Source organism: Camarhynchus parvulus, chromosome 1 (genome assembly GCF_901933205.1).
Source record: "Camarhynchus parvulus chromosome 1, STF_HiC, whole genome shotgun sequence".
Taxonomy (NCBI): Eukaryota; Metazoa; Chordata; class Aves; order Passeriformes; family Thraupidae; genus Camarhynchus; species Camarhynchus parvulus.
The window spans coordinates 63557164-63582949 of NC_044571.1; the positions used below are offsets into that span (position 1 = coordinate 63557164).

Below are 25786 nucleotides of genomic sequence, written 5' to 3' on the forward strand. Positions count from 1 at the left end.
TGTTTCTTTGCAACTGTTAACTCTTTTCTTGCAAATAACCTCCCCTAGCCACCAAACAAACACCACCCAAAACCCCAAACAGAACTGCAGAGCATGCCTTAGAGTGCAGCATCACAGTGCTCCTTTAGCTTCAGTAGCAGATTATAAATCTCATTTCAGATATCCAATCACATTAAGTTACTCCTGCCAGAATAAAACACCCTTTAGCTTGTTGGCAATAATAAAGAACTGCATTATTCACCATTTAGCAGGTATTTGCTACTCTGAAGCATCAGGCCAATATCCAACAACTCTTATCATTCTGAACAATGCAGTAATTTTGCACCTGAAGTATTTTCCTACAAATCGTTCAAAAAACCACATTTCTCTCATAACTGGGGTCACAGCCATTTAGACCTTCAAAGAACATACAGACATTTACAGGGTTCAGTAAAACATTGGGGCCTAGCACAAAGGCAGAAATAATTTCCCTTGTCTGCTTCCAAGCAACAAACATTGTTCTCTTAAGTCAGTGAATAGCTATGTATGTAACATTTTGTTTTAAAAACCCATATCATGGATTTTGACCACAGTGCAAGCACACAAGGAGAAAATTACTGCCTTGGTTGGAATTTTGTTTTATATATGCTTTGGCAATCATTGCCAGTCAATGAATAAAAAGTATTTTACTTGGCAAATACAGAATTTTAAAATAAAAAGGCATTAATAAGCTCACCTGTGAAACATGAGCCACAGACTCTTCAGGATCAAGAACAAACTTACTTTGGTGAATAAAACGGTCAGTTTACAACATATATATAAATTATATAAAGAGGAAGGAAATCTGATTTTAAAACAGGATTTTTATGTGAAGCATGAACTACATACCTTCCAAACAACTCAAAATCAAAAATAATTTCTGTAATTCAAGCTTTTTAATGCAAGAAGTGAAAACATTCAGTCATTTCATTTGCTCAGACTTAATGATTCAAGTTTTTGAGGTATGGAAAACTTGAACAGGTAAACAAGGTCTATTTTTCATCCACCTGTCTAAAAGTGCTTAAAACTTCTATGCCCATAAAGTTCTTAATGAATCTTTATGTAGACCAAAAGTATTCATTGCATCAATTTTCTAGTAATAGTAGAAATATGTTTCCAATACTTAAAATAGCATAGTTCTGCTCAAAATAATTGAAAAATGTTAGCGTTTTTTAATCTGAATTTCAGGTTTAAGCACATTCCCTTTGAAGGACAGGCAAGGTAACATTACAAATAACCAAACAAATCCAGTCAATCTGAAGCAGTCATTTCATTCTCTTCTGTAACTAAAATATGGACACAAAGCAATGAACTTAGGTTCTGTTTTGCTCAGTGTAAGTTTCAGATTTCGGCAGGTTCCTGGTTTAGGCTACCAATTATTTGGAAAGGTGTTTTTAATACAGAAATGTTTAGATTATTTTAAGACAAGCATGCAATTGCAGTCAGTTTTTCCATCAGTGAACAATTCTATGATCTGCTAGCTCCATGCCTAACTTATGTATTTAAACTGTACAGCACCTAGAAAATGTGGCCCCAAACTGAAATAATGTTAATATTGTTTTCATTTACAGGTTCAGTACTTTTTATAGGAAGAGTTACAAATCCTTCATCATGAGCACTAAATGCATATACTGACTTCTGCTCCTCCTGTGATGAGGATTCCTCCAATGAAATTAAAGGCTACATTGTATGTATTTATTAAAACACAGTTTGAAGCATATCACTTTGCCAAGAATCTCCACTACCCTATTACATTGTAGACACTGTTGAAACTTACAGCTGTCTAGGATCATCAGCACCACAACTACAGCAAAGACAGTGTCCAAATAAACATTTGCAAAAAAATGGAACAGGTTCAGCCTCCTAAATGTTTAACAATATGAACCAACACCTTCTCTTCCACTTTATCATGGCTAAAGTCAGCTTGACTGTTGCTGAGTATGTAGGTGATTTGAATGAAAACAACCCACAAGAAAGCTTTGTGGTGTTATTTTTCAAGCACAATTTCATTTCCCTGTCCCGAAGTCCAAAGCTTAAGAATAAAACTGAAATTCAGTCTGACCTCAGCTGATATAGACTGATATAGCTGATATATATAACCCAGCTGATATAGAAGGTAACAAGCAAGCAGCAAAATGCTGTGAAAAGAAAACCAAGTTGAAAGGCATTTTCAAAACTGACACAGAATCAAGGAACCATTATGGTTGAAAATACTTCTTAGATTATAGAGTCCAACCATTAACTCAACACTGCTAAGTCCGCCACTAAACCAAGTCCCTAAACACCACACCTATACACTTTTTGAACACTTCCAGGGATGGTGATTCTACCACGTGCCAGGGCAACCTGCTCCAGATAGAGCAGGAAAGAAGCAGAAATACTCAGTGACCAAACAAATACTGCCAAAAGAGGCAGCAGCACTACCTCTACTGCCTTTGAATTTTACACAATATAGAACAGACATTCCAGAAGAACACTGAATGTGACTACTGGCATCATGAAAAATGAGGGATGGTTTTCAGCATCCTGACAAAAGCTGGCATATGGCAAGTGTTCAGCAACAGTGGCATAAGCATCAGAAACCCAGGCCCATAAAGATTTTGGGTGGAGACAGCAAACCACTGACTCCCAAGAAAAGCATCAGAGAGGACTGTTTTATTCACCTCCCACTGAATCAAACAAAGCCTTGTAGATAACCCAGAGCATCCAGCAGAGCTGAAAGATGTGGCCAGTAAAGCAATCAATGATAATTTGTGTCCAGGCAGCAGCACCCTGCGGCTGTTCCCATACTTGTAAACCCCTAAAATCTTCTGACACAGAAAACCTCTGCGCACCCTTCCTCAAGGGCTACTGACCCCTGCTTTACTGCACTGTATCCCTCAATAAAACCTGAGGGTTTGTCATGGCTACACATGTGCGTACAAAGCATCACTTTGTTATGCTGGCCACCAAGAGTGCAAAATACACAAGATATCCTACTGTAGCTGCAATTCAGCATTAACTCTCTTTCACTCATTCTGATTAAGAGCAGAATATCCAGTGATACAAACCCACTCTTCCTTCTTTAATACTGATACCAGAACACAGAAGCTCTGGAAAGGGAAGGGAAAACAAATAATTTCAATAGAAACTGTAATCAAACTTACACAAAGATTAAAATAGAGATTTTATTGATGGAATAACAAAAGTGCTTTTCTTAAATATTTTTCAAAATACATTTATACAACTTACAATAATATATCCAAAATAACTGTATATACAAAACATTACCTTGTTTCATGTATGTGCTTTTTTTTTTTTTTTTGAAAATTACAAAGCAACTTTTTGGCAAAGTTCAACCTTAAGAGGTGATAGTTTTGAAGGTTAGATTGAGAAAAATAGAACCTGAGGGAAAGTGACACATGTCCATGATGAGCAAGAAGTTCTCAATTTAGTTAAATAAAAACGGTTTTGTAGTATTTTTCACATTACAAAAATAACAGAAGTGAAGAAAAAAAAGGATGATTGATATTTCTCATCATTTTATTGAGCAGCTTCTCATTCTTTCAGGTATAGGAACTTGAGATAAGAGTGCATGTCAAAAATGAATGCAAGTAGGAACAGCAGTGCCCTGCTGTGGCTCTCTCATGTGCAGTTTCTTAGTTGCTCTTGATATGGTTGACCTGATTGGATCTGCGATGGATTTCTTCCAGAAAACTCTCAAGCTGTTCTATCAGCATTCGTTTCTTAAACCTGGATTTAAAAGAAAGCATTACAATGGATGCACAAAATAATACATGAAACATCATTGACAAAACTTCAACTGAACTCTGGAAACTTCAGTTATTACTTCAGGAGCCGTGCATGATGAAGTATACACATACCTCATTTGTATACATACACTGTCTCCTAACATTCTGGTAAACCACTAACTTGCTTTTCCATTTGCTGAATAAAAAACTACATTTATGAGAGTTTATTATAGCTGAACATCACTCAGCTCTCAGAAATCCAGGAAAAAGACAGTTAAGAGTTTGTTGCTTCCAGAAGTGAAGTTCTGAAGCACGGAAATAAAATATATATCAAAAAACTAGAATCCTAAAGCTGGCCAACAGCTTTGAGGGATTATTTGCATGCCTTCATGATGCACCCAAGTTAACAAAGCTGGTACTGGTGGAGCAACAGCCATTATACAGTGCAAAAGCAGATTTCCTGACAAACAACACAACTTTAAGAAATTAAAGGAAAATACAGACATCCAAACTCCACACCTCTGGAGTCTCTGCACCTCTGTTCTACATCAGTTGCATAAATTTGATCAGTAGGCCATTCTGTCACCTCTGCTTACACCCCTACCTCAGGAAGTACAACTCCTAGCTGTTTCCGCTAACCCCTCCCCCTTGCAACATTTCTGCACTTCTGAGAAGCCACTCCTGACCAATGCTTTGGGAGCCATATGTGTGTTCAAACACAAGCAGCAATGAAAATATTTTGAACTATATGCTAAGTTCAGTCCTGTGACTTCACTAAACCCCAGCAGAAGCCTCTAGTTCCAGTCAGGCATCCTGGTCCATGCCCTTGGCTCATAGAGACATGGTACCTGCACTAATTTCCAGATCACAAACCTCCCCACAATCCCTGATGCCTCCAAGAGCAACACTCAGCCACTGCCAAATTTTGTAGAATTATCAACTAAAGATACCTGGAATAAAGAAACTGCAAGAGAAATGAGAGCTACAGGTGATCTTAAAAGCCTAATTTTACAGCACAAAAATTCCAACCCCGCTAAGGGCTGCCACAAACTCCAAGTGCAACAGTATTATTATAGTGTGCTGTAACAGTGAGGAAGAATGTATAATTTGCAACATACAGAACAACTCTGACAGGCAATGTAACAATCAAACAAAAGCACAATACAGCAATGGTTGCTATAGGAAGAGCACGTTCTACATAAATTTATACGCCTCACCAAGCTGGCAATAGAAGGCTAGAGGATCTGTAGGAATGTCCAACATCCAGTATACCTTGAGAGGCATGGTTTTCTCCTAAAATTATTTTGTTTTTAATCATGAAATTTGCTTAATGCCACAGGATGACTACTACAAAACAGATTAGAGAATAAGAAGCTGCTATTCTCTGAGGTTTCCAAAATAAACCTCAAAGTTTGGGTTATATTTACAATCCCTGTAAGATCCTGGAATTAGTCATTCCCTGCAACTCAAGCACTACTGGTTCTAATACATTTCTCCTCTCTTCCTCTCAGTAAGCATATAGAAGGCTAAGTATGGATAGTCTAAAGATACTGTAAGGAACAGTTTCTACCTGGATGAAAAACACAGGGTTTAAATCCTTATCAAGTCACTCTTCTTCAGAGAAAAGCCACCTCCTTTTCCAAAGTCTCAGACAGGACTACGCTATCTCTGAATGAAGTATGCTGAAGAGTAGAGACATATCTTTATGAGCATACCTGAATTTAAAAACTATTTTTAGGACAAGATTTTGAGCTGATGCTATTTCTGAAAGCCTAATTCCAAGTAACTGGCAGCTCCATTACATTTTCAAATTAGCAGTACACTCACCTGAACTTTAATTGGAATTATTTTTTTAAAGTTACCTTCTCTTTCTATACCATTTTCCATCTACATTTACAGGGATTTGGCAGTTACAGTTGCCAACATCTTTAAGCCAAAATCCAAGGGAAAAAGGTAAGCTTTTACAAACAACACCTCAAGAAGCTTATGCATTTCTGCTCTTTCATGGGAATTATTTACTTGCAGTGCAAAGCATTGTTTCAAACAATTGCATGATTGTCTGGCAATTATACATGGCACAACATGGTACAGTTTTGTAAGAATAATACAATCCTGTTACCTACCTTGAAGCTTCTTTTATAACATTCTGTAAAAATATCAGTCGGGTTTGTAAGCTTCCTTGCACATGCTTCAGCAAAAAGAAGATTCTTTCATATTCTTAAATGTCAAGAGAACAGAAACACCAGTTATTTAAAAGATGCCTACACAGACATCTGTTGTAATAGATTTGAGTGAAATGCAAGATTCAATGTTTGTAAACTTTTAAGCTGTATCTCCTATTAACTGTAGCAAGAACATCTTGTTTAATGAGAATAAATATTAAAAAATACATGATATTGCACCATATGATATTACCAACACCTATCAAGTTAATTCTAGTATTGATATAAAAAACATGACTTTCATGAACACAGGTATAGCAATGTTTTAATCACTCCTACAGTAAGTTTTTAGCAGAGGTTTTAAAACAAATCTTTTCAGCTTTAAATTTAATTTTGTTTCAGTCTCATGGTCCAGTACACTTCTAAAATAGTGATCTAACATGAATTCTTTGTTTAACTCTCATGCCAATTATCTGAAAGAAATTCAGTATACTTACTCCTTCCCGGTTTTCGGATCTCTTTCATAATTTGTGCTCTTAGCTCTATATTAATCTCTCTGGAACTCCTGCAGTGCACCGGTTTTTTCCCTTTGCTAGGTGAAGACATTGTCAAGTTCTCTTCTGGACTTTGCTCTTTACTACCTGATTCCTCGTGATTCTCCAAAAACCCATCAACATTCAAATTATTCCCTAAATGTTCATGGCCTACATCCTCTGTATGAGCTGTTGGTCGATCCAATGAATTGAATGGTGAAGAGGACAGTGAAAACTCTGAATCCACAGCATTTGGGAAAACATCTGATGAAAGGGGGTCTGTATTGTGATTCTCAATGACATCATCAACTCCAACTTCATTATTTGTTTCTGATGCTGAAAAAACAAAAATTACATTTGCTAGGTTCAAATTCCTTATAATTTCATACAAGTCAATGAATCAGATCAGCATTAGACTCTTAAAACTATGCCCTAGCTCATAGAGTCCACTGTACATGCCAGGCATAAGAAAACTTGTTTGTGGATTATAACACTGAGCCTGTCACTATCTCCTGGCAATGAATGATGTTAAAAAAAAAATCACAGGTATATTATTTGTATGAAAAAGGAAATTACTATGTGGACTACCAACAAAAGAAAAACCACCTGTAATGAGTGTTTTATGACATGGCGTCTTTCCCCCTTTAAATCAAACCAACCAAATTTATTTTAGTACTAACCAGTGAATAAGAGAGTTATACAGCCCCTCAGCTTTACACCCAGGAAGTGATTTCACTGCTCGAGAGCAAATTCAAACTAACTTCATGCTGTGATACTTCTAGAGTATCTAAATTTCCAGGCAAAGGAAGAAAACTCTTCTCATTGTCTACACTGTCTCCTCAGGAAAGAAGAAATACATTGTTTATACTTAGAATTTATATGGAAGACTTCCATCCAAAGGACTATACGAACTCTGTAATTAAACCCAGACACACACTAAAGTACTTTATTTTCAAGAGGGAGGGATAAAATTGCCGTATTTCACAAATTAACCAGCAGGTTTTTTTACACAAAGTTTTTTCAGATAAATTAAAAAAACTTTAAAGATTTTGAAGATTCACTTACTTTTGTGAATAGCAATGGGTTTAATAAGGTCAGGCTGTGCTTGTGCAATTGGTGTTGGGGGCCCTTTTCCTCCAATGTGGTTATTGACAACTGGAAGAGTTGGTGGTCGCCCTCTGAGCAGGGGGGACATACAACGTCGCCTTTTTGGAATCCCTTGCATATTTGGTTCTCCCGGTCTTTTATGTTTATTTTGAGGTCCTGATACGAATTCATCTGCTTCATCTATCATCATTCCCTGAAATTATTTTAACGGGAAGAATTCTTAAGCTTCACACCAAAACCACGTAACATAAGGTACAATTAATGCTCTGATATTATGAGAATGTTTAGCATGTGCAAGAGTTACATACAACATGCCATTATGTTTGGAATTCCAAATTGTCAACCAAGACCAGATAAATGTGCTTAAGGCCCTTAACCAACACTCTGCCAAGTAAGGTAAGGGTATGGGCCACCAAACTGCCTTTTCAGTAATTGTAAAGAGACTCACATATTTAACACAAGAGCTCTAAATTTTACTAGCAGTTTGGTCAATTCTAAGAGATTTGGATAAAAGGGACAGCCAAGACTCTCAAATTCTAGACAAATATTTCAGTTATAATACAATTTAGACACATAATACCGGTTTTCCAATAAAGGCTGTCCTCCATAAAATACTACTGATAGAAGAACAGCTGAGACAGTTTGCAGCCATTTCTTTTACAAGTATTTGAAAGGGTTTCTCCAATCGACTACTCAAAGAACAATGCAGGCAGTAGCAGACACACAACAGCACATTTTTTAAAAAGCTTTACAGAAAAGTCACCTTTTTGTCCAATTTGAATGGATTGCCAAATGTATGAAGCCTTCGTGGCTGATCAGGATCAAGTTCTCGGAGTGGAGAAGGTATTTGTTTTAGATACTCCTGGTAGTTTCCCATTTGTGCTATAGGTACACTGTGAACTTGATCTATCGTAACAGAGGAGTTAATTAATACACAGTACTGCTCACATTATGAGAATTTAGTCTATATCCATTTCATATCTCCAGTGTTCAGACTTATCAAATGCATTAACAAAACATCTGTACAAAGCTCACCATTTTTCTTGCCTAACTGGTATTTATAACACTTAGGAGACTTGCTGAAAGGAATCAGTACATGTCTTGGGGATTTATCATTTTGACAACAAATAAGCCAAAGGTGTCATGCACAGATGTTAGTTTTCCAATGTGTCCCAACTTTACAACAGAGGAATGGATGGCAAAACAGACTAGGAACAAATTAGAAATAAAACATTACTACAAACAGAAGATATATTAAAGCGAAGTAGGAATGTCATGCTGCACACAGCTTTGACATAACTTTGTCCAATTTTCACAACCCAAAACTTAATTGTCAAGACCAGCATTTTCCCAGAGCAAGTGTGACTTTTGATCACCATAAATCACCAAATTCTTAAAAAAACCATAGGAGCTGATTTTAAACTTGTTCTAGTTTTATTTGCCAAGCCTTGGTCCGGAAAAAAACACACAAAAAAAATCCTAACGTGAGTTAATCCTCCTCCCTGAAGAACAACTACACTGATAAAGTGATAATGTAATGTGAAATGTACAGATGTTAATCTGACCTAAGTAGCGGCAGCACAAGCTTTCACTTGCATTGCCCTTCTCACTCTACTTATTTCTACATCTTCAGTTAAATGTTACAAAGCAGTGGCAGAAGACAGAAGAAAAAAGGTAAACAAATAAATTAGCGACTACTGAACCATTTGCTCTTGGCTCAACAGGCAAAAACACTCACAGCGGCAGCACCCAGTGAGCTAGCTTACTTTTCCACTGCTCACAATCCACTTCTACTGAGAGAGATCATAACGTTCAGAACTGCCCTCTGATTTTATCAGATACATCCATGAAAGTTAGGAAAAACAGTGAACAAAGGACCTTCTGTCAAAGCCCAAGTCTCCTCATATGGTCTTAAGAATAAAGCAGTGAATCAGCAATCTTCTGCCTTCACCATTTTTTCTTCCAATAAGGTAAGGAAAAAGCATATAAAAAATCCATGCAGTTTAATGCCAAGAGCAGACATCCATCAAGTTTTAAAGAACTACATTATTTGTTACACTGTTTTTTAGCAATAATCACATCACAGACAGACAAAATATAAACTGTTATCTAACCTTCATCTTGTCCTTTGAGGAACTTGCAAGTACTCTTCAATAAATTAGATCTCATTCGTGTTAACTGATCCAAAAGATTTCTTCTGGGTATGTCATAAGCATTTCTAAATGTCTGAGGTTTCAAATCCTATGGTTCCAGTAAATGAAATTCCAATTAATGCCATGTAAGAAACAATATCTAGCATTTCAATGGAAGTATATTGAAAATAACAACATTACACACAGTGGTGCTTACCTTATTCAGCAAAGCTATTTGGAACCCAGCATACTCCTTCATATTGAGGTCTAGAGGTCTATGAGGAATTTCCCCAGTAATCCCCTGTAGCAGATGTTGAAAATCGTTCCTATGTGCCATAGACAGGTTGTGTGATCTGCTTCTGACCTTAATTCCAGTCTCTTGCGCTACCTTTTTGCCTACAGAGCCAATGACTCTATCGGACTCTATTTTGGCCTTAATTTGAAATAAATAAATAAATAAAATTGACAATATGCTCTTAAAAGGATTAGTCAGACTTATTCATTTTAAATTCCTACCTACAAGATTCAACAATGTGCTAACACACTATGACGACCATAACCAGGCTGAGTGCTTAAGGAGTGCTTAATACACAACTACTTAATGCCTACTACAGTTTTAAATATAGTGAACAGTTTTCTGCATATTTCTCCTCTGCTGCCCATTACGGTATCTAAGCACCAATATGCATGCAATGCTTTTATTTTCATAAAATGACATCATTTGACTAGTAATTCTCTGCAGATCTATCTGTACTCATATGATGTTCAGCTGTTCCTGTAGAGAACAGTCAAAACTCTCACAAGACTGATTTTCCCACAACTATAGTTGCAATCAGTCACCCAATTGTATCAACTTTTTAAAAGCTCAATATAAATAGTCACAACATTAAAAAATGTCAAATATATGAAAATAACCAACTGGGTGACCAGACAGACCTAGCCCCCAATATTATGTTAGATTTGTACCAAAATTAAATGCATTCATAAATGCCAGCTTTTTGACAGAATACAGTGAAAGAAGCCAAAAGGAATTTGGTAACACAACTGCCAATTTTGGTTTTGCAATTTCACATAAATTTATAGACTACTCAAAAATTTGAGTATGTACTGAGAATACTGAGTCTTTACTGGCAGGGCCCATCAGAAGCTACAAAAGCTTTAAGTACAATTTGCAGTGCATGCCATTACATCTTAGAGGAGCCCAAGAGCTGAGACCTCAGTTCACAGATTAGTGAGCAATATGACTATGATTTAACAGGATATGCTCTAGACTTTAAGACACTTGTTTTCTCAAATAATCACTTATGTTTTAAGAAAAAGTTGGTCCATAAAAACTCTTTACCTAAGTTACAAGTACTTGGCACTACTGTTCCTTGAGGTTTCAAGTTTACTTTTTTTATCTTGAACACAAAGCTTAACATGCACAGTTCAAAAGTGGAGGTAGCAGGGCAGAAATGCTTTAGCTGGTGCAGGAGTCTAGTCAAAGATTTGGGCACTCTTCTGAACACGGTCAGCAATTACAAACAATAACTTGACATTTCTACATCTGTATCATTATTAGATATACTGTTATGTCAGTTATCTTATTTACTGAACACTTTCCACTTCATGCCACAAGCCAAAGAAAGAACACTTTGATTCTGATGCATCAAGCACAAATCCCTATTTCCTGAAAAACGCTAACACATCTTTAAAGACAACATTGGTTTTCTTGGATAAAAGTATGTTATTCTCTGCTAAGTGAAAATGCTCCTTAAATAGAAAAAAACCCTCAACTTGTACTTCTGTATCTGTCTCTATATAGTTCAGTTTACAAAATGCTGTATTTTCCTTCAATTCAAAAAACCAAAATTATTTTTTGGTAATTGCTTCTGGGAAAGTATTAACTTGATCTTTCTGTTCTTTTTTCCCACAAAGCCACTGAACTTGAGTATTTTAAGATTATTCTGCTATTAGAATAAGTTTTTACTGTTCTTTTGCTTCAACATTACCTGCTGACTCAACTTTTTGAGATATGAAATGACACTGTAACTAAGTCCATATTCCACATTGTCAGCTATAAGGTTTGGTGCTCCCATCATTCTCACAGCTTTCTTCAAAGGCTGAAACATGGAATACATTGCATGGTCATATTTAACTTTATACGTACTTCAACTAACTGTACCCATTTCAAATAGAACCTGAGGTTCTGAAAGTTCAAAAAGAAGAACAACAACAAAAAAAAAGACACTCAGGGCCTAATTTTTGTTGTTTTAAAATAGTTCAATTTATATAGAATCAGTTAACATAAATATATATATATATATATAGTCCCAGTGTATTATGAAATTAAGAAAATTCCATAGCATACATGTCTCAGGCCTCCCACAGCACTCCAGTGAAAACACTCATTATGTATGAAGTTTAAGTATTCTCTCTTAAATTAATACTCATTCCACTTAAAATAGACTACATCCATAGTGGAAAGACAACTATAAACCAGAAATTTTAATACAGTCATCTTACCCCAAGATAATAAGGAGGCATTGTCTTCAAATAGCTTTCAAATGACTGACGCCATTTCAACGTAGGCTTTGCCTTGTGTACTTTAAACAAGTCATCTAATGGTTATAAAAAAAAGCAAAGCAACAAAATGAAAGGCATGGCTAGACAGCATTGCATCTTTTTTTTCTAAAAAATAAAATTCTAGTTAAAGAAACTCTTGAAGAAATGCAAATTCCTCCGTGATTAAATTACTATCTACAAATCAACATATATACAACTAAGCCAAGCACATACAAGATTAACGCTGCAGCCAAAAATGGAACCTGAAAAATTATCAAATTGAATTGGTATTGAGCCAACAGATTAAGAAAAATACCTCTTAATGAAAGTGAGATCAAAACATATCTACAAATGATGATTGAGTAAATCATCTTACACACTGAGTCTGAGTCACGAAGGCCAGACAATTGGAGACAAGTGAAACAAGCTACTGATTCTACCTTTCTCCAGGTGTTATTAATATTGGCATTAACTGCAGTAACTATTTAGATTATATCAGTGTTTCAATTACCTACCACATAAACAAATTTGTATAAAGTGGTATTTACCTAGCAGTGGAAGCAGGACTGGGTAATTGTAAGGCATTACAAATAAATTCACACAATTCAGCGCTGTACTAGCTTTCAAGTAACCAAAAGGATGACCAAGTTCACTGTATTTTGCACTATTGCTCACATACACCTGCAATAAAACACATTACATTGGATTTACACTCCAGGTATTCTGTTCTGAAACTTTACATTCTATTTTGATTATAGAATAAAATATATGAAAAACAGCATTCCATACACTTCAATTCAGCATGCATTCTACTTGCCTGCCAGCAGGTCTGAGGGGATTTTCTTTCCAGGATAAACTGGGTCAGTGGTGAAGGTTCTAATTCATATTTATCAAAAGGCAGTTTGTCAATGACCATCGGTTCACAGTCAGTACAGGAAAATTTCACCACAGGATGAGATGTGCGAGGTGGCTAAACAAAGTATTCCACTGTTAATAAGGCTGCACAACAATTAAAATGCATTTGTGCTATGACAACTGAAGCAGTACAGATTCTTTGAAAACACATGTATTTAAGGAACCTACTCAATACAGGATTCATTTACTGTTGAGTCCTAAGCAATTAATGATGTTACTACTGTCTTATTCTGAAGAAATCTTGTTTTCTAAATAAATGACAATTACTTCACATAGTAAATCTAGAGCAATATGCAACTAAGACTTCTTGCATTTACCCAAAAGCTGAACAAATGGGAGTAAGTCCTAATGGGGACAAAAAACATCCTCAGTGCTACTCTGAGACATGTCCATTTTCATTCCCTACAGAAGCAGGTGCTGTACTTCTGCATTTGCTGACTTTGCCAGGAGCTTTTCCTTCTTGGCAAATTTAACAGCTACAAAATTCAAACAATTATAAAGATCAAGAGTAGCGTGAATTCCGAAAAAATCAAATTTTAAAAACTCACATTTTAACTAGGTCTGAGGAAAAAAATATTTCAATTCTAAAAATTTCAGTGTTTGGATTTTTTAAATCTTTTTACTAATCACAGGAAAAACGCCTTTGTGTTTCAAGTTTCAGCTGTAAGTTAACAACTTGAAATTTCCTTTGCCAAAAGGGAGAGCCGATTTTCAGTGTGATGAAAATTGGAGCTCTACACCTTCCATTGAAGGGAGGAATACAAGCTCTTGTACTTAATCTGAGTTTTTCCCCAAGGTCACTAGAATCTGAGTAAGAGCTCAACTGGGAAGCCTCCATCCATTTACTCTATTTACAAAAAGGTAACTCACAAATACACAAGATGAAGTAGAGAAACAAAAGGTCTCTTGGACCATCATACCATTTCACCTTGAAAGCAATTCTTTTATGTCTAAGCTCTAGGCTCTTCATTTAGGATAAGCCACCCAAACAAGTCATCTGTCAAGAGAGCTGGTCTTGCTTTGAGCGCCTCCACCCCGAGGAAGGAGGGGTCTCCAACTGGACACCAAACAGGAGGCCCAAGCAAATGGACAAAGAACAGCTCTTTTCAAAGAATATGACTAATAAATAGTTGTGGTGGAGTTTCTGACCAAGCCACCAAGGTCAGACTACGAATAAAAAGGCTGCCAAAGACATTGACTACTCAGACTTGAGAAGTCCAATAATCCTTTGCTGGGCAGCAGAACTATTTTTACCTCTGAGCAGCTGAAGCAGCCATTTACATGTTGATCTGCCAGCATAATTATTAGCAGACTTTCATATAAATTAAAGAAAGCCTTGGTGATGTCATTAGCCACAGAAGACTTAAGTTCTCATGATAGGACTGTTTGAGACCACTCCACTGTGGATCAGGTAACAGGCAGGCAAAGTAAAGTATTTACCTATGAACTCCTAAGCAGACAAAATATGCTACATACATACACACTGATTACAACATATGCTGTGTTTGAACACTACTGTTAGAACAGTGCTGAAATACAGGTCTTGAAACACTACCAGCAACTTAGCTCCCCAACACTGAATGAGGAAGGTACAACTCAATTTCAGTTGATGTCAACAAGAATTCAGTACATGACAGTGCTTTATAGTTATGAGAGATATACACACTACAACAGAAAAAAAATCTCATGTTTTTGCCATTTGAGTAAGTCAACTGCAGGCTTTTCAAAGATTTCATTCAACAACTCTTCACTTGGCAAGATGTATTTTACCAATCTTGATTAAGATCTGGAGTAGCAAACTGTACAGACTACACAGGAAATGGAGGCAGATATGCTACTGACAGCAATTACAAAGAACACACAGGACCAGCTTTCCTACAGAACAGCCTTCAAATATCCACTACATAATGACATCTTGGTTTTTTTAATGACTACAGAAAATCTACTTTTATTCATATATGCTTTCAGTTCAGAAGGACATCCACATCCTTTAATCAATGTGGCCACAGATGCCAAATATATCAAAACCTGTAAATATGACTAAAATTTCATACTCAAACACTCATCAACAACCTGTATTTCAAACTACTTCATCTGTTTTCTAACCAAGAGATAAAATTTATGAGAAGTTAGAAGTTCAGGGAGTATTAGTCAGCACATCCATTTCATATCAAAAAACCCAGAAGTTAACAAAAGTCATCATGAAATGTAGGTAACCATTACACAACTGCAGGATTTCTACTTTAATGATTTCAAATATAAACAGAAACACAAAAATGCATTATACTATACTCATGACTAGTTCTCAGACAAAAAGGCAGTGGCATACATTCCTTTGTGAAAAGGAACAAACAAATTAATTCTTAATAAATTAATTTTAAAAATAAGGTTTTCTCAGTTTGGATAAACTGAAGGTGTGGCTACACTGCACAACAGCAGACAAAATTATATTCACTTCCTAGGATGAAAGCAGAACTACCACAGGGATTCAAGTTGTCAATATCATACTATCTTTTCTTAATAACCTCTATGAGGCAATAGAATTTGATAGGCTTTTACCAAGTGCCACCATTTGATATTTAACAGGGTTCAAACAAACACATACATGTTCTGGGTCAAAAATCTGTTACAGGCAGTTTCCTAATGCTTCAAAGTTACTAAAAAGAAAACCCCTTGTTATTCCCTCATCAGTAGTTTATAGGCTTGCATGCATCATTCCTTGGGTCACACTGCTTCCACATTTGCTACAATGCAACACATATGTCAAGATTTGAAAAAAAAAAAATCCGAATAGGAAATACTGGAATATTCCTGCATGCACAAACCCTTTATCTTCAGTACATACCAGTGTTGGAGAATTTTGATCGGGCCAAAAGGATTCAGGAACAGGCCAATGACCTATAGGAACCCCAGTTTTAGGGTTTGGTCTGACATAGATAAGTTTGTGACAGCTGTGCCAAGGTTGGGGTCCAAAGGGTCTGGATATCTCCACCTGCCCATCTACAGAAGAAAAAGGTTTTGAGTCAAAATAGTGTTAAAACTCAAGAAGAGTATTAAAGAATTCTGTGAAGCGTTAAAGATTTGTAAACCCAGGGAATCCCTTCCTGCAGTTAATATTATTTCTAAGAATAGCAGATAGTTGTCAGTAAGCATGTCTGCAGAAACACAAACTGAGAACCAAATAAGCATCGAATGTTTACAGGATGAAAGCCTAGAAAGGCTAGAGCCCTTCATTATAACGTTTCTTTTTCCTCCATTGTCATTAACAGAACCTTCAAATCCAAGCATTAAAGAAGTCATACATGACTAATACTACCGGAATTTTTATTGCAGCAAAGTAAAATTTTAAAAAACTCACAACCTTCTCAGTAACATCCAAAGACAGACCTAGCTAAGCCATTAAAAATGAGAATTTAATGCCACGCAGGTGTATTTGCTATTTTAACTCCTAGCCACTTTAATACACTGAAGAAAAAAGGATAAGCCCAGGTCTTTCCATATAATGTTATTTACATTTCTAACTGGTTGAAAACTGCTTTAAACATATAAATCCCTTTAACTATGCCTGACATGAAGAAAGGCATTTAAGACTACCTGAGTGGTTTGACCAAATGCAGAATGTCTGGCAGCTATAGCCAGTATTTTGAGACACTACAAAGTTTCAGACCTAACAGGTAGGTCCTTTTTGTGGTTAAGTGTTGCAAATTGCAATAGCTTCCCTTTTGACTTGACAATGACTATATTAAGTTCGCTAAGTTGCACTGATGACAGTCATCCCTGTTATTTGATACCACAGTGTAAAAAATTTCAAGTACCATCAATTGGTGAGGGATCTGGTCCGGCTTTTTCAAAATTTATTACCACTCCACTTTGCACTTTTTGCACCAATGACTCAAGACATTGATTCAGCATTCTTGGAGAGCACACACAATATGATCGACCTAGAAAAAAACAGTCAGGGTTAAAGCTCTTCAGTGTTTCTGCCCTTATTTTAACTTGGATCATTGAAAACTGTTCAACCACCACACTGATTTATGTATGGATCACTGATTTAAAGCTTTTCCTGAACACTTCCTCTTTTTTTAAGCAGCAAGGCAGCCTAGTGAAGCACTGACAAATGCCTCATTGGAAATGTTGGTATTTTAGACCTTAATGACTAAATCAAATTCTTGGTTGAATTCATGGAAAATGGGCTCCCCCTTGTGACAGACATCAACACTTAAACTGTCCACAAATTTCAGTCAAAGCACTCGCCAGTACAGCCTACATACAGTCAGAAAGCAGTGGAACCAAATCATTTTGGAATACTTTTCAAAGCCCTTTGTTTCCTCTCTATCACATCCTCTCTGATGCATTAGAAGAATATTTTTAAAATGTAATTAACTCAATGCCTGAATTTGATCTGGAATATAATTGCTAAGACATTAACAATATGATCTGTAACGGAGAAAAGTATCAATTCTGCAGAGTTATTATGCATTCTGAGAGGCATTGTGTGCTCTGGAGGGAAAAAACCTAAAACAACCCACTTCCTTCGCTTTGGCTTTTTTACACCATGGTGTGACAGGAATTAACCAAAACTGTACTGCAGAACAGACTCAATTACTACAATTTCTAATCGCAATACCAAGGTGTAGCAGAAAAAAGGAAGTTCTCTTACATAACATTTCTGAAGGAAGTAGATTCATTCTTCCAAGATAGGCTACATTTAATTGTCTGTAGCTTTAATGCTATAAGTCTCTTTAGTTTCATTTTAACAGTCTTAAGAATTTTTACAAGAACTCCAAGAACTTAGAAATCCTTATTCCATGACATGGAATCACACAATTAATTGAACTAAACTGAATTAATTTACACTTTGGAAAGCAATGACTTGTTAAAGGAAACAAGGGCACTCACCTCCTGTGACTTCACACATAGGTGTGATAGCAGAGTCATCCACAGGCACCCCTGTCATCTGTTCTGATTCTGGTGCTGTGATACCAGGCAAACGAAGAACCAACGCAAATAACCTCTGATCCCATCGAAAGGGTTCCTTAGTCAACTCACTTCCAGGTAAAGGGGAATTGAGAGGTAAATGGAGCTGGAAAGAGAGTTAAATCTGTGAATACACAGGTCTTAAAAGAAACAAAAATTCAGGTTTCATAGCAATGGCAATTCACTCTATATAGGCACATTTCTTTCCACACACATTTAATACCTCCTTAACAAAAATGAGACAACTTCCTAAAGGACAGCACAAGGCATTCAGAAGATCCTAGCTGCTCTTTTTGCATCCGGATACTTCACACAGATTAGTGAGAAAAAGAAAGCTTATCCAAATATTTAACTACAGAAGCCCTGAACAGATAGATTCGCAACAAGTAATTGCAAGTTCCAGAAATTTTGATACATCCCCGCCTGATGACACCACTGTCAGCACAAGCAAAGTCCTCATTTCACCTGGAGCACTGCAGCAACAAAAAGGGGAAAAACATCCCCAAAGCAATGACTCAAGTTGTGCAAACAGTTCCATTAGCACACCAAATTCTAGGGAGTTAAGTCCACATGTCCTCATTTTCTCTCATGCAGCTTTCAAAGAAATCCCAAAGTTCTCAGCCCTCAGCTCCAATGCTAGCAAGAAAGCACCAGTCTGTTTCAAAATTTGATGCAAATCCACACAAGCATTCATTATATATTGCCTTCATTTCTAGTTCATAGTGCACAGAGAATTTACAGAAAGCTGTTAAAAAGGTTTTTTTGTTTGCTTATTTTTAAGAGATAGCTTGAAAGCATTAAAGCCTGATTTCCAAAACCAGATCCTGCAGCTATTTCTATTTACATAATTGCAGCATCTCATACTGGGAAAAACACATACCTTATTGTTTGAAAAGCAATCAATTTATTGATACAATCTTGAAACTAGGAACAAAATTACTCAAAATGTGGCCAAGAATCAGAATATTTTGCACTTTTCAGCACACCTGATGATTTCTCTAGAATTTCTCTTTTTGCTTACGCAAGCACAGAGTACATGTAAGAACAGAACTATTTTCTCCAAAGCTTCATGTTTTACACGAAACTTGTCAAAGGGAAGGAACCCAGTGGTTTATAACTAACTGCTTGACATGCATGTCTTTCCCCTCTACACAAAGAGCCACAACGACTGCCTGACAATGGAAACTCAGTTAAAAGAAGATAAAAGCATAGCCACATTCTTAGTTAACAGCCTGGAATCCTGACTGTAAGAAGACTGATTTGCAAGCACTCCACCATCCTCACTTGAGGGTATTAAGGAATGCCATTCAAGCTTTCCTACCTAGATCTGACTGAAGATATACAATTTCCAAAGAGTACATTTGATCTGCAAACAAACCTGTTACACCTATGTAACAGCATTGTTTTCCTTCGGGCATCATATATACATATGTTTTACTATGAATATTTATATATATAAAGTACCCCATTAGATCCTGCACTAACAGTATCCTGATTTCAGTTTACCTCAAGCTACAAAATATTTCATTGGCTCAGCTAGTTATATGGAGAGAACATTTATAACAACTCTAAAACCAAAGAGTAGTCAGACACTGGCCACTGCATTATGCACATATTACTATCAGAGAAGTTTTCAAACTGTAAGACAAAATACAAAGCAATCATCATCAAGTCAAGTGCCCTCACCTTCCTTCCAAAAATTTAATTCCAGCTAAGTTTAACATCCTTTAACATTTATACTGGCGAAGTTATAGATTCAAATCACCCCATTCACAGATATTAGTAACTTGGTCATCTCCAGTTACTTTTTAAACTGGTATTGTATTACCATAGCAACTGCATACCTAGCAGAAAGTAAGATGAGCCTAGAATTCTACATCTTGCATTTCATTTCTTTCCCCACGCATATTTTAATATGAAGGCATGTACACATCTTCCTCCTTCTCAATAAACAGTATAAAAGATAAAGGCAGACTGAACTAAGGGAAGGTTATTTACCACCTGTGGTCTTCAAAACATGACCGTACATAAAGAACACGTCCTTCCAGCTTAGTACTAGAAACCAGCTGTCTTGTCTCATCACTCGTTTGTAGGAGCACACAGAAGCCCTACCATTCCCAAATGCCACAATGATAATGCTGCTACACAATCCGTGTGTGCCTTATGCCACTCTTCCTGCCTTTAAAACAACTAAAATATTCCAGAACTACGAGGGGGTGGAAGACAAGAGTGTTCTAGAAGATCTCTTCAGTACAAAGTTATTGGTGAGCAGGTTCTTTTCTTCTCAGTCCTTGCTTCTACCTACATTTATGCAATCAAGAGAAGCAGCACAGTCTAAAATCCGGGGGTGGGAATAAAAAAAGAGGATCCTAGAGACCCTAGGGTGAAAAAAGCTAGATAAGCATTAGAACACACTGCACTGGCAAGGCAGTCTGAGAAAGACAGTAATGATCTTCTGGCAATGGCTGATAGGCTCATCCACTAGAAGGGCACCAATAGGATTGCTGAAGCTTTAGTACCCAGGTAATAACAGGCAGCTCCATCTTGGGATATCTCATAAAAGGGTGTTAGCCTACTAGGCACTAAACAAAAATATGTCTACAGCCAACTTTTCTTGTACCAAAAAAAAAATCTATTGGCAAGTAACCTTCCTTGCATGTTCTTCTGGTACCCCAAAGAAGGACAAGACATCTGACATTGCAAGTAAATGCAGCCTTCCATCCCTGAAGGACCAAGGACAGGTAACCATTCATGCCCAGCTGAGAACATCAGCTCTTGACAGACTGAGAAACTCTACTTACAGTTATCAACAACATTATGTTTTCCCATCTTTTTCCATCCAATCCTATGCAGTTATAATAGACACAAATTGTTCTCCCATGGGAGACAACTCAAGGAGATCCCAAAGACATCAAGGTCAACGGACACACCATGTCAATACATGATATACTTGGCCATTCCAAAGTCAGCATTAGCCATCACCAAGTATTCAGTGAGTTGATAGTTGCACATTAAGAATTTACACATTAAGAGCTTTGGAGCTCAGTGTCAAGTGCTGTGAACCCAAAAACTGCTGCTAACAGGAATAATAAAGAAAAGAAAGAATGGGGACATACATTTAATGATATTTGCCATATATTTCTTGCAGAATTTCTTTAGAAATCAAAACTGGAGGAACTATGATAAAAAAACATAATAGAGCATTTAGAGTTCCTGATTATTCTTGACAGAAAGCAGAACCTTGCTGTGACACTTGTCACAGCTGCTACAAGTGCAATGCAAGGTGATCAGCTCTGGGAAGGATCAATGTGACAATGCCAAACAGCTGTGGGATGAAGTCACATGAAAATCACAGATTCTTCCTATAAGTCTCACGTAGCTGGGAGATCAGAGGAATGGCAACATACAGAAACCAAGCAGCATTGCTCATGGTTTTTTTGCTTGTATAATAATTTATCAGAATGTATCAATATGCTAATAACTCCATTTCAGTCTTGCAGACAAGTTTAGTGCTACTTAGAGGGTATGTTGAGGGAGGACAAGGGAACATAGCTCAGCAATCGTAAGACTCAAAAAATGTTATTTCATAATATGAAGAGGAATAAGAAATCCTTTCAAGCATTTAAACATCTGCTTAACAAAAGATGAAGAAATGCTAAGACTGAACTTGAGGGATCAGGCCAGAAGAGAAAGCCACTCCACAAGGAATCCATAACATGAGACCAACTAATTAATGATGGCTTGCCAACAGTATGAGCCCATCCCCTCAAGTTCCGACTCAAACTAGTGAGTCCAGGGAAGAGTCTGGTCAACAAGCCATGCAGAACATAGAACTGATGCTGGCACTTTTCAGTGCATTGGCACTGATGCATTAAAAAGCAGTGCCAGAAGGGACAGAACGGCAAGTGTTACTGACTTGTGCACGTGGAGAAAACTGCACAGACAATATAATTTCTGTTTTCAGTCTGAATGACCACACCCGAGAGACAAAGCAGCACTCACTGAATGTCAAGGCTCTATCTGCAACATCCATTTTAAAATCCACAAAGGAACAGGACATCTGAAGAATTCAGCAAGAGCTCTGAAAGAGGGTTTAAGCTTGACTGCTTCACACTAAGGCAAATGACAGTGTTCCCATAGTGATAAACTGATTTCATTGGTAAGAATGCAAATGTTCATCTGAATGATAAAGCTTTGAGAAAACTTGCCTCCAGGTCCCATGCTGGCTTCACAGGCTTTCCCAAAAAAACCCCAACAAAACACCAAAGCCCATCACTGTTGGTTATCTTGTACATATGCCTTAAAAGAACTAAAAATACACTGCCTCAGTCAATGCTAGGAAGTAAAAACATTGTTGTCATAGCCAGCGGGATATGATCACTTCCAACACCAACTCTGAAAAGCTTCCCCGAAGTCAAACCCAAAGAGCAGAACAGACATTTCAAAGTGACTGAAAAAGCTTTGTTAGTGAACCAAAGAGGAGCAATCAACTTCTGTATCTCCAGGGTGGTGTTCCTGTACTAATTCCAGCTCATTTCTGTATGTCCAACTTGAGAGGTAACTGTAAAGGACACTCAAGGTAGACTAAGAAGAATTCTGATCAAGAGGACCCACAGTGACAACAGCAAAAGATCATCCCTGAAAGACAGTAGTAGCACCCTTCAATGCTTCATTCCTCTTCTCTTTGATAGTGTTAAGAATGTTTCTACCAGTACACCTATGGCCAAAAAAGGGAAAAAAATCACATCCTTTGCTGAGTATGAAACACATACCCAGTACACACATATGGCAAAGCATTCAAACTTGTTTGCATTCAAATTTTGTCTTGCAGGAAGAACAGTGGTCACTTCACCTTCTGGAGGAATGGAACACCTTTACATTGGTTTATTAATAATAAAAAAAACCCCACATTAATTCACTATTATTAGAGCAAATTCTGCATTTCTAGAATGCAATTTAACAATCACAAAATTGTAACACCGGGCCTGATTTGACATCATCACAGCACAAACTCTGGTTGTAGCACACACTTATCAGTCAGCACTGCTCAGGAGCCAAGCCTAAAATTAGTAGATTTATGCAGCCACCAGAAAACCCCTTGTCTCAACCTAAGTTACAACAGTTTAAAAGATGTGACTGTATGACCAAACGGTTGCCTGACTCCAGGAAAACGTCTTCTTGTGAAGACTTAAGATGAAGAAGTTGTACACACATTAAAAAGAAAAGAAACAAAAAAACCCCAAAACTGGATGGCTCTTAAAGTCCTGATTCTTGTTGTAAAAGAAAGAGCTTAACTACTAATGCAGCTTTCTTACCTAAATCATTTTGAGTAACAAAGATGAAAGGAAATGTAACACAGAATCATAGCACTGCGTACACCAGAAGGAACACACCACAGTTAAACAGCCCAGAGGCCTTTGACTGCTCAGAGCCTTGTCCAATGCAGCTTTTACCATCTCCACAACCACTGGACAACATGTTCAGCATTTGATCATACACACAGTTAAAGATTTTCCTGATATCTCATCAGAATTTCCCATGGGACAACTTGCAGCTGTTGCCTCTTATCTCAGCCCGGGTACCTCCAGGAAAAGACAAGCTCCCTGTCCCATTCAGTTGCAGAGGGTGGTAAAGCAGTCCCCAGTCTTCTCTTCTGAAGACTGAACAAACCCAGTTCTCAGCCTCTACCCAGAGGTTATGAGTTTCACCCTCATGAGCACCTTGGTACTCCTCATTCCAGTATGTCAAGTGCCAGATTTTACAGGTCATCTGACAACAGAGATTCTTCTTCACAGCTAAAAGATTACCCAAAACTGTATTCTGCTGCTAACAGCACTGTATGTTGCAGAAGACTCAAAGCGTCACACTACTCAGTATTTTGGACTGCACACATTCAATCACAGAATTCATCTGAAAATAAGTTAATGGATAAAAAAAGTATGATGGAAGTGAGATTTCATACAGGTAACTTACTTGTTACCATGGATAAAGGAATTCCCTTTCAGTTACTAGCTATGCTTGTTAGGAGTCCACACAGAATTATACAATCATTCAACTCTCTTCAAGTCAGATATATTACAAAAACCACTCAAATACCACTTTTCATACATACAAATTCTGTAAGTGCCGTAACAATGCAATATAATACATTATTAGCAGAAATCTGAGTAACTAATGAACAGCAAAGTGCAACAAGTTAATCTGTACAGTCAAATGTGGTGCAGCACAGGCAAGTCTGTATTCTCCTCTTAAGTTTTAAAATGGACATTTGGATATTAACCTTTTCCCTGAAAAGGGAATGAATTTAGGGATTTGTTATAGCTTGTTTTGGTTGGGCACTGAGTTGGCCAGACCAATCCTACCATTTCCATCTTTTTAAGGAAAGAATTCAAAACGGCCAATAAGTTAAAAGAGTTCAGTGCCTCAGCATTTGCCATACCTCTGAGTTAGCCAGATGTCTGAGTACTCCATATATCAAGATCTTGATTTTAAACTGCTCTACAGATTTAACTTGGAACATATTTCTTCAGTTCTTACCTTGAATTATAAAGACTACTCATTTGATTATAATCTTTTTAAGAACTCAGTGTGAGAGTAGTACATGTTTCACATACTCCCTAGTGGCAACATCCTTTGGGAAATCATTACTTTAACTTGGGTTTATACAAAAAGAACTTCTATCAAGACCAATTAAGGACACATATGCTTTATAGAAGTCAATTTCTTCTGCTAACATATTTTAAAACCATGAACTCCTTAGACAGAGTGAACTCATTCTATTAAACAGACCAACAATTGCACCACAGGTTTCTGTTACTTGAAGGAAAAAGAGTTATTTGGTTTTTCATAGTATTATTGCATAAAATTACTTGAAATTAAAATACATTACTTGAAATTAATAAAGACACAAGCAAATTTAAGCTATTAATGAGCATTCTTCTGAGGAGCCACTTATGCTCCTACTGTAAACAGTATTAATGTTTAAACAATATTTAGTACACATTACTGTAACCAGAGGTTAGATCTTACCTCTTCCTGTATCCCACTGGTAGTAGTTAATTTACTTCCATCAGTAACTGTTATAATTATTGCTGGCTCCAGAAAAAAAGGGTTTCGTCCCTAAGAGGAAAAAAACCAGTTACTTAAAATCATGTAACAAACTCTGTTAGGTCGTTAAATAGCCACTGATATCAAGTAACAAAACAACAAAACTTGAGGTATTTATTCTCATGTACCACATATTGCAGCACAATGGGTTTCTGAGCCTTTTTACACTCAGACCACAGAGTGCCAGACACTTAGCATGTCTGTATTCAATGAATGCACACAGAAGCAGCAAAAATGGTTAACATAGGACTTCAAGGATAAGGCTTGCAACGTATTCTGACAAACTAGCAGCTGTTTAGAGAAGCAACCAGCTCCTCCAAAGGTACTTCCAATTCTCCCTATTCCAGGGTGAATTTTGTGTGATTTAATTACTCTGTGTCCAAGTAAAATATTCACATAGTATCTTGTGATCATGACCCCTGCGCTGGAACTACTACTCTATGTATTAAGACTGATATAATTAGCACCCATTCCATTCTGATCAAAGTGGTTCAACATGCATACACAAAATCTACTTCAGAAAAAAATACTTGAAAAATAGATAACCTTTCTATACGTAT

General features: G+C 36.9%; 1 protein-coding gene across 2 annotated transcripts in view; it reads right to left on the reverse strand.

Annotated features, from left to right (window-relative positions):
• Positions 1-3123: 3123 nt before the first annotated feature.
• INTS6 (integrator complex subunit 6) overlaps positions 3124-25786 on the reverse strand; it is a 38339-nt gene continuing 15676 nt past the window's right edge. The window contains exons 5-19 of one of the 2 annotated variants that reach the window (XM_030969388.1): positions 25149-25238; positions 18042-18225; positions 16958-17083; positions 15988-16142; positions 13045-13197; positions 12776-12908; positions 12189-12283; positions 11675-11785; positions 9901-10116; positions 9666-9792; positions 8315-8457; positions 7510-7744; positions 6409-6780; positions 5873-5966; positions 3168-3750 (exon numbers count right to left, since the gene is read on the reverse strand). In XM_030969388.1, coding sequence (XP_030825248.1) covers positions 3657-3750; positions 5873-5966; positions 6409-6780; positions 7510-7744; positions 8315-8457; positions 9666-9792; positions 9901-10116; positions 11675-11785; positions 12189-12283; positions 12776-12908; positions 13045-13197; positions 15988-16142; positions 16958-17083; positions 18042-18225; positions 25149-25238 — 2328 coding nt within the window. In that variant the 3' untranslated portion in view covers positions 3168-3656. Of the gene's footprint in view, positions 3751-5872; positions 5967-6408; positions 6781-7509; positions 7745-8314; positions 8458-9665; positions 9793-9900; positions 10117-11674; positions 11786-12188; positions 12284-12775; positions 12909-13044; positions 13198-15987; positions 16143-16957; positions 17084-18041; positions 18226-25148; positions 25239-25786 lie in introns of both variants that reach the window. The other variant, XM_030969456.1, reaches the window with a different exon arrangement.